The 10,091-nt window shown below is 47.2% G+C and overlaps 1 protein-coding gene across 1 annotated transcript in view; it reads right to left on the bottom strand.

Annotated features, from left to right (window-relative positions):
- The window catches only part of LOC119419832 (cysteine-rich and transmembrane domain-containing protein 1-like), a 14,124-nt gene that overhangs the window by 1,137 nt on the left and 2,896 nt on the right, over positions 1–10,091 (bottom strand). The window contains exon 2 of the mRNA XM_037687195.1: positions 9,542–9,611. Coding sequence (XP_037543123.1) covers positions 9,542–9,611 — 70 coding nt within the window. The remainder of the gene's footprint in view (positions 1–9,541; positions 9,612–10,091) is intronic.

The following is a 10,091-nucleotide window of genomic DNA, read 5'->3' as shown; positions in this document are numbered from 1 at the left end:
CATGTTAATAACACATGTACCCATGTTTCACATAGCACACTCATGTTTCTACCTATAATCAGAATCAGAATGCCTTTATTGTCATTGCGCACAAGCACAACAAACTTACATTTCAGTGCAGCCCATCCAGGGGTTAATTTGAGCTGGATCCTGCCGGAACAGGATCCAGGATCTCTCATTTTGACCGGGTGTGTTCTGGCAACTGTTTTCTTGGATCCGGCAACTCAAATCTCTGCCCCTAAATGTCCAAAGTCATCACACATTTTTATTTCTATTATTTATTAAAAACCCAACTAGAGGAAACGTTGCCCAGTTGTGGAGTGGATGTTCCAGCCGCAGCACGTGCAGCTCGCTTACATGCTCCTGCTCAGGCTGGGAGGAGCAAGAGAGGAGGCAGGGGAGTGAGGACGGAGAGACAGGATGCTCACATTTATGCACAGAGGTGCTGCATGGAGTCCTCCTCCTCTCGAAACATTGTACCTCCTCAGCGGTGCTGCGCACTAAAAAATAGCCCTACGTCAAGGCCGCCGTCCTGTTTCTGAGTACGCCCTGGAGTTCCGGATCCTAGCGACTCAAACGAGGTGGGACGAACTTGCTCTCCAAGGTGCATTTCTGAACTCTCTCTCCGACCAGATAAAGGACCAAATCGCTGCACGAGACGAACCGGAAGGGTTCGACCAACTAATCAAAATGGCCATTTCCATTGATGACCGCTTCCGGGAACGGAGGCGAGAATGGGACTACAACTCCCAGAAACCTTCCACTTCCGGGTTCACGGCCCCTTCAGGTGAACCTCGTTATTTTAAGACAGCGAAAGAAAGTTATCAAATGCAAACGTCCCCGGTTATTAATCCTCCTTGTTTGCCTTGTTTGTCTCCTCAGACCAAACTTCCCGTGCCCCCCGAGCCAGAACCCATGCAGATTGGGCGAACACGGTTGACTTTTGAAGAGCGAGAGCGCCGTAGAAACGCTAACCTCTGCATTTACTGTGGTAACCCCGGTCATTATTTACCTCTCTGCCTGTTTCGGGGGAAACGAGCAAGCCCACCAGTAAAGCGGGAGATAATGGTGGGTAACTCAGCTCTTACCTCCCCATTTAAACTCCTCTTGCCCACAGTTATTCAAATAAACAGTTCTCGTGTCCCCTTATTGGCCCTGGTTGATTCAGGCGCCGAACAGAACCTCATCAGTTCGGACCTGGTCAACAAATATTCTTTACCCACTCGCGAAATCACTCCTATTTTTGTTTCTGGTGTAACTGGTGAAACGTTGGCGCTCATCCAACGAAAAATCATCGAGCTTCACTTAATCATCTCAGGCAACCACCATGAGATGACCGACTTCTTTGTGTTCGACTCCTCCGTTTCTCAGATTATTTTAGGTTTTCCCTGGCTGAAGACGCACAACCCAGACATTAATTGGGAGCTAGGGCGAGTAGAGAAGTGGAGCAATAAGTGCCTTAAAAACTGTCTACGCTCCACGATCGCCGGGCAGCCAGTGGTCACTCCTCCTAGTGAGGAGGTAGATCTCTCCGCTGTTCCCACTGCCTACCACGACCTCTTGCTGGCGTTCAGCAAACAGAGAGCCTTATCACTCCCTCCTCACCGTCCCTATGACTGTGCCATTGATTTACTCCCTGACGCCCCCTTGCCATCTAGCCGACTTTATAATCTCTCCGGCCCCAAGAGGGTTTCCATGAAAGAATATATCAACGAGTCCCTCGACTGGTATTATTCGCCCCTCCACGTCTCCCGTCGGTGCAGGTTTCTTCTTTGTTTCCAAGAAAGATAAAACCTTACGTCCCTGCATCGACTACCGCGGCTTGAACAGTATCACTGTTAAAAACAAATATCCACTCCCTTTAATCGACTCTCTCCATGAGCAGTTACAATCTGCCACCATTTTTACTAAATTGGATTTGAGAAATGCTTACCACCTCGTTCGCATAAGAGAAAGCGACGAGTGGAAAACAGCATTTAAAACACCCCTCGGCCATTTTGAATATTTAGTTATGCCTTTTGGTTTAACAAATGCCCCCGCGGTTTTTCAGGCCCTCGTGAACGACGTATTGCGCGACTTCATTGGCGATTTTGTGTTTGTTTACCTCAACGATATCCTCATTTTTCCCGTGACCCCTCTCTGCATGCGGGACAGGTAAGGAAGGTCTCCAGAGGTTACTGGAGAACCAGTTATTCGTGAAAGCTGAGAAGTGCCAATTCAATGTCCCCTCGGTTCCCTTCCTTGGTTTCATTTTTGGGGGAGGCCACTGCAAGACCGACCCAGAAAAAACAAGAGCTGTGGTCGAGTGGCCTACCCCCGAGTCCAGGAAACAATTGCAACGGTTCCTGGGCTTCGCAAATTTTTATAGACGCTTTATCAAAGATTACAGTCGAGTGGCCGCCCCACTTTCTCAGCTCACCTCTACCTCCAGACCATTTATCTGGTCACCTGAGGCTGAGACTGCTTTTCTTAAATTAAAAACATTATTTTCTTCTGCGCCCGTCCTTTCCCACCCTGATCCACATCGACAATTTATCCTCGAGGTTGACGCTTCGGATACAGGGGTAGGGGCAGTGCTGTCCCAACGATCCTCGGAGGACAACAAGGTCCATCCCTGCGCTTTTTTTTCAAAACGCTTGTCCCAAGCAGAGCGAATCTACGACGTGGGAAACCGTGAACTCTTGGCAGTAAAGCTGGCCCTGGAGGAATGGCGGCACTGGCTGGAGGGCACAGAGACCCGTTCTTGATTTGGACCGATCATAAAAACTTGACTTACCTGAGGGACGCTAAATGCCTGAACCCCCGCCAGGCACGATGGTCATTGTTTTTTACCAGGTTCAACTACGTCCTCACTTTCAGGCCAGGCTCCAAAAACGTCAAGCCGGACGCGCTGTCCCGCCAGTTCGCCCCCCCTGACAACACGGAGACCGAGGAGACCATCCTTTCCACCACCTGCATCGTTGGGGCCCTCACGTGGCCCATCGAAGAGGAAATCAGGGAGGCCTGGAAGGTGGAACCGGACCCGGGTGGCGGTCCCCCTGGAACCTTGTTCGTGCCTACCGCTCTACGCCCAAAGGTACTACACTGGATTCATAATAACAAACTCTCGTGTCATCCAGGTTCCACCCGCATGATCTCCCTGGCCAGGACTCACTTCTGGTGGCCAGCCATGTCTGCGGACGTACGAGAGTTCGTTGCCGCTTGCCCCACGTGCGCCTGCAATAAGACGGGTACCCAACCCCCCTCCGGCCTCCTGCAACCCCTGCCCACCCCGAGTCGTCCATGGTCCCACATCTCGTTGGACTTTGTTACCGGACTTCCACCCTCTGAAGGTAACACGGTCATTCTAACTATAATCGATCGCTTTTCCAAAGCGGTCCACTTCGTCCCTCTGATTAAGCTCCCCTCTGCGATGGAGACGGCGCACATGTTGACGCAGCACGTGGTCCGCCTGCACGGTATCCCCTCGGACATTGTGTCGGACCGCGGACCACAGTTCGTGTCCCAGGTTTGGCGCTCTTTCTGCAGGACGCTGGGAGCCACCACCAGTCTCACCTCAGGCTACCATCCCCAGTCGAATGGCCAGGCTGAACGGGCCAACCAAGAACTGGAGTCCATCCTGCGCTGCATGGCAGAGAAGGACCCGTCAGCCTGGAGTCACCATTTGGCTTGGGTTGAGTATGCCCATAACACCCATCGCTCCACTGCCACCGGCCTGTCTCCTTTCGAAGCCTCCCTAGGCTACCTACCTCCCCTGTTCCCCGGCCAAGAGGTAGACTGCGCGGTACCCTCCGTGCAGCATAATTTCAGACGGTGCTGCAGGGTCTGGCGCCAGGTGCAGTCCACACTCCTCCGCACGGCCACCCAGACAAAGAAAGCCGCCGACCGTCACCGTTCCTCGGCCCCTCGCTACCAGGTGGGCCAAGAAGTGTGGCTGTCCACCCGGGACATTCCCCTCAAGGACACCCCCCGGAAGATGGCCCCACGCTTCATCGGCCCATTCCCCATCACCCAGCTCATCGGCCCCTCTGCGGTGAGGCTGCAGCTCCCCAGGACCATGAGGATCCACCCAACCTTTCATGTGTTCCAGGTCAAGCCAGTCCTCACCAGCCCTCTGTGTCCTCCCTCTGACCTCCCTCCTCCACCCCGCCTGATTGACAACCACCCTGCGTTCACTGTCCGATCCATCCGCGACGTGCGACGCAGGGGCCGAGGATTCCAGTACCTCGTCGATTGGGAGGGGTACGGTCCTGAGGAGAGGTAATGGATTCCCCGATCTTTCATCCTCGACCCCAGCCTCATCACCTCCTTCTTTAAGAATCACCCCGAGAAGCGCTTCAGGTCGCCTGGAGGCGATTCTTGAGGGGGGGTACTGTAAGAGTACCACTGCCTGCAGCTCCTCCTCCAAGATGGCCGCTAATTGCCCACACCTGACGGCCATCAGATTGAGGAGGCGTCCCCAGCTACAAAAGGCTGCAGTCCAGTGCTACTCTTCGCTGGAGCATATCACCTTCCATGGTAGTTGTGCTTCAAGCCTTTTAGGCTATTACTCACAAGTACTAACCTTGCTCTCTTGTTTCCAGTATTTCCTGGTTCCTCGGCTTGTTAAAAGGACCCCTCGTGATCCTTTGGTTTCCTGACTCCTCGTGTCCTGTTCCTGGTCCCTCGGACTTCCTCGTGTCCTGTTCCTGGTCCCTCGGACTCCCTCGTGGCCTGTTCTTGGTTTGTAGACCCCTTGGGTCCCTCCTTGGATCAACCTCCCTCTTGCCTGGATTCCCCTTGCCTGGTGCTTCTAATCCAGCCAGTGCCTGCCCTGCCAGCTACTGGACTCTCTCTGAAGCTCTCTTGGAGGATTGGAACCCGCCTCTGGACCAAACTGTAAGAGATTCACAGAACACAAATATTAGCTCCTAAGAACTCCACCTCCGTTCTGACTGTCCTCCTCTACCTCCTCCAGGAGCTGCAGAGAAGCTGCACCAGAACTGTACATTATTTCACCTGTAAATAAACACTGTTCTTTTGTATCCACCTGAGTCTGTCTCGTTCCGGGTCTCATACAAATCTGGGTTCCCCGCGGTTATGACAAATGGTTGTTTGTCTCGTTTGTCTCTATGTGTCCCTGTGATGGACTGGAGACCTGTCCAGGGTGTACCCCGCCCCTCGCACAGTGATTGCTGGACATGGGAACTGGCGACCCCCGTGACCCAAAATGGAATAAGCGGGTAAAGAAAATGGATGGATGGATGGATGATATGCTGATGACACACAATTATATTTGTCCATAAAACCCAATGAATCCAATCAGCTACTTAGACTACAAGCATGTCTTAAAGACATAAAAACCTGGATGACCCTTAATTTTCTCCTGTTGAACAAACAAGACTGAGGTTTTGGTTTTTGGACCTGAGCACCTTAGGAATGAATGTTTCAGTCTTTCTCCCTCCTTAGATGCATTAATCTGTCCTCTAGCTCTAATGTTAAAAATCTTGGTGTTATTTTTGATCAGGACATGTCTTTTATCCCCCACATTAAAAACGTTACTAGAACCTCCTTCTTCCACCTGCGTAATATCACTAACATTAGAAACATCTGATCTAAAGATGATGCAGAAAAACTGGTCCATGCATTCGTCACGTCTAGACTGGACTATTGCAATGGTTTATTATCTGGGTGTCCAAATACTTCTTTAAAACGTCTTCAGTTGATCCAAAATGCTGCTGCCAGAGTCTTAACTGGAGTTACTGGGAGAGATCATCTCTCTCCAGTTTTAGCTTCTCTCCATTGGCTCCCTGTCAAATCCAGAATAGAATTCAAAATCTTACTTCTAACCTACAAAGCTCTCAACAACCTAGCTCCATCTTATATTACAGATCTTATTGTTCCATATTTTACTAACAGAGCACTTTGCTCTCAGACTGCAGGTTTACTTGTGGTTCCTAGAGTTTCCAGCAGGAGAATGGGAAGAAGATCTTTCAGTTCTCAGGCTCCTCTCTTGTGGAACCAACTACCAGTTTCTGTCCGTGAGGCTGACACATTGTCCAGTTTGAAGACTTTCCTTTTTGATAATTCCTATTGTTAGGGTCAGCTTGTTATGCTGCTATAGACTTAGACTACTAGAGGACAAACTGACCTCATTTCCTTAAATGAATTGTTAAAATTGAATAGTTTTCATTTGATACTATTTCTATCTTAACATACGATTCTTAACCTGCCATTGTGTATCTGTTCTTACCAAACCCAGCCGGTCGAAGCAGATGGTCCTCTTGTCCTGGTCCTGGTTCTGCTAAAGGTTTCTTCCTCATGAGGGAGTTTTTCTTTCCACTGTCGCCTTCATGCTTGTTCAAGATGAGAGTTCAGTGATGGAGTTAAACTCAAAGCTGCTCCTCACATAAATAATGTTCAATTATTATTTTATACATGAATGTTTCTGTTCATTTATTATTTTATACATGAATGTTTCTGTTCAGTCCCTGAGACGACTTCTGTTGTGACTTGGAGCTTTAGAAATAAACTGAATTGAATTTAATTTACTGTTGTAGTGAACTAGACCTCCGACAACAATCTGTCTCTGAAGACCTTCAGGGGACAGGAACTGTTATTTCATTGATTTGAATCCAGAACACAAATTATCTCATCAAGAGACTATTTAATTGTATCCTGAATTAATCAATTGACAGAACACTCTTCTTTTTATATTATCATTACTATTTTACAATATCTTGATAATCAAAGTGTGTTTAGTTCATACCATTTCTAATGTTGAAGTGAACCACTCATGTAAATCAACTGTGAAACAGTATTAATGATTTTTAAACTTCATTAGACTTAGATCATACAAGTTAAATGTCTATTTACGAAGTAATTGTGCATTTTAATCTTCTTTCTGAATGAGGGGTGGATTTGATGTCAGTCAAAAGTCAGAGAACAAGTTATGAGAACAAAGTGCCGTGTTTTAAAACTCTCAGACAGTAACTAAGGAACTGGCGCCTGTCACTTCTTCAAAATATTTTCCTGTCTGTACTAACCATTCTTAAAAACATTTCTGCTGTCTGCGACTCCTAATAACCCTCTGACATCACTAAAACTCCACCCCTGCTGGTTGTGTTAACCAATCAGGAAGTACCAAATAACAGGAAGTGGATACCCTTTAAAAGTCAACACTTCTTGGAACTATTCAGTCTTCCTGGAACTTTCAGTTCTTAATGGAGGCTGGGGTCTGACAGTCTCTACTCTAATAGCTGATGGAATTGGACCATGTGCCAAGGGTCCGTCCATTCCAGCGGAGTCACAGCACGCCTCGCTGTGAACTCACCCGGGCGTAACGCCCTACAACTTCTAACGAAGATTCCTTCTAAGGAAGTTCTTATTCTGTTGAACGGAGTACTTCGTCACGACTCCTGACGATATCCAGCCACTCTGACCGGAGACGCTGAAAGAAGTGTGAAATGGACCTCTGTACCGGAGCTGATTTATCTTCTGCAAAGGTAACAAGTCGTCACGCGCTGAGTGTTCCGAGGGCTGAGCTGGGGTCGGAGGAAGGGTGCCATTCCTGGTCAACACATTTTCCTTCCTCCATCTAAATCTTCTCTTTAAACTTTACTCCTTCTCTTTAAACCTCTGCGCCAGTAAATCAAGTTAAATGCCTTCAGAGATGAATCATTCTCCATCAGTAATCTTCTGTTGTCTTGTTATTTGAACTTGCTAAGTTTATTAATCAGAAACAGATCAGCAAATCAAGTGTACATGTTTTGATGTCAAATTTTGATTCTGTTAAATAAATGACCGCATTTATTCTGATGGGTCAAAGATAAAATGGCGTCTCATGTCACTAATTATACACTCCACTCTCAAGTTATCTTGGTCACATGACAGAAATTTAACTCGAAAAAGAAAGAATCCGTTGTTAATTAAACAATTAATATTCTTTGTGCTTGAACTAGCCTTAAGAATAATTAATTAAGTAGTATGTCCGCAGCCAAAGCTGTCCCGACATCACTACACTGTACACAGAAAGAGTTTTTAAACTTTTATTAAAATATGTACCAGACATGTGTAGAGGGACCCCTCAGATTAAGAATCCAATAATTTGTTTTTCTGAAACTGTTAAAAATAAGACCGGTCCATTCTTTTGGAACAGATGTCGTATGTTATAAAACATTCATTGTTTCACTTTGTTGCCTTGAACCACTTTGGCTGTGGCTGCCTGCCTGGGAGGAGTCGACGAGGGACAGGACGGCCCCCAGAAACCATCTTAGCTCCAGCAAACTGGTTGGTCCACTTAAGGAGTTTACTGCTTGGTAGGGAAACAGTTTACTGGAACTCCTCTGACTGATGAAGCCCTCTGGATAGAGGGCGAAACGTTTCTGTAAAAAAAGAACCTGTCCAGATGACCTGACTGAGCATTATTGGATTTGGTACCTGGATGATTGAGCATGAACTTTGTTGATTCATTGTTTCAGTTTACGCAGCACGGTGGTGCAACTGGTAGAGCTGCTGCCTCTCAGCGAGCAGGTCCCTGGTTCAAACCCCGGTCCGGGTGCCTTTCTGGGTGGAGTTTGCATGTTCTCTCCGTGCATGTGTGAGTTTTCTTCAGATGCTCAGGTTTCCTCCCACAGACCAAAAACATGCATGTTAGACTGACTGGTAACTCTAAATTGTCCCGAGGTGAGAGAGTGAATGGTTGTTTGTCTCATTTGTCTCTATGTGTCCCTGTGATGGACTGGAGACCTGTCCAGGGTGTACCCCGCCCCTCGCACAGTGATTGCTGGACATGGGCACCGGCGACCCCCGTGACCCAAAATGGAATAAGCGGGTAAAGATAATGGATGGATGGATGGATGGATGGATGGATGGATGGATGGATGGATGGATGGATGGATGGATGGATGGATGGATGTTTCAGTTTACAACTTCCCAAGTTTGAACAATATCTGAAAGGCAGTACCTTTCTATTACTTACCCTACCAAAATGAACTCACTAACCTTTGAGAACCTTTCTATGAACCTGAAGATCCTGAGATGAAACATCCCAGCAGATGTTTCGGTGCTTGGACTGCCTGGATGAGAGTTTCGTTCCCTTGATGGTTACACAATAGTCTTTGTTCTCAAGGACACTTCCTTTGCAGAAATGTCCACGGTCCAACAGCACCTCCTTTAGTTAACCTGCATGTTAATTTTATATTAATTCAAAAATGTCATTCCAATTTTATGATGATGAAAAGTGTGTGTTTTGAGTAATCGTTCTCAAGATAATATACAGTAATGTGTCTTATTTTTCTCACTTAAAGAGACTGGTCCTCACTGGTTCTCATTTAAAGGAATAGGTCCAGATGACATGATTTAACCAGTTTTGTTGTTGTCTACCTGGATGATTGACCTTAATCCCAGTCTTAAAACTGGACAATGTGTCAGCCTCACGGACAGAAACTGGAAGTTGGGTCCACAAGAGAGGAGCCTGAGAACTGAAAGATCTTCCTCCCATTCTGCTTTTTCACAATAAATACAATAAAAAGTGTCCTCAAAGAAACTCAGACAAACTGACCTGAAGGAAACATTGAAGGTGGAGGTCCGTCAGGGAAGAACGGATGATATGGAGGAGGCTGCTCACTCATCTGGATGGAAGGATGGATAAATGGATGGATGGATGGATGGATGAATGATGGATGGAAGGAGGCTGGATGGATGGATGCTGGATGGTTGGATGCTGGAAGGATGCTGGATGGATGAATGGATGAAGGATGGATGCGTGATGGAAGGATGCTGGATGGAAGATGGATGGATTATGGATGATAGATGGATGGATGGATGATGAAATGATGCTGGATGGATAGATGATGGAAGGATGCTGGATGGATGGATGATGAATGGATGGTTGGATGATGCATGGATGGATGATGGATTATGGATGGATGGTTGATGGATGGAAGAACAATGGATGAAGGATGGATGGATGGGTGATGTAATGATGCTGGATGGATGGTTGATGGAAAGATTCTGGATGATGGATGGATGAATGGATGGATGATGGATGGATGATGATGGATAGATGATGGATGGAGGAATGATGGAATGATGTGGGATGATGGATGGAT

Source organism: Nematolebias whitei, chromosome 14 (genome assembly GCF_014905685.2).
Source record: "Nematolebias whitei isolate Nwh7 chromosome 14, NemWhi1, whole genome shotgun sequence".
NCBI classification, from domain to species: domain Eukaryota; kingdom Metazoa; phylum Chordata; class Actinopteri; order Cyprinodontiformes; family Rivulidae; genus Nematolebias; species Nematolebias whitei.
This window is presented reverse-complemented; position numbering and strand designations above follow the sequence as displayed.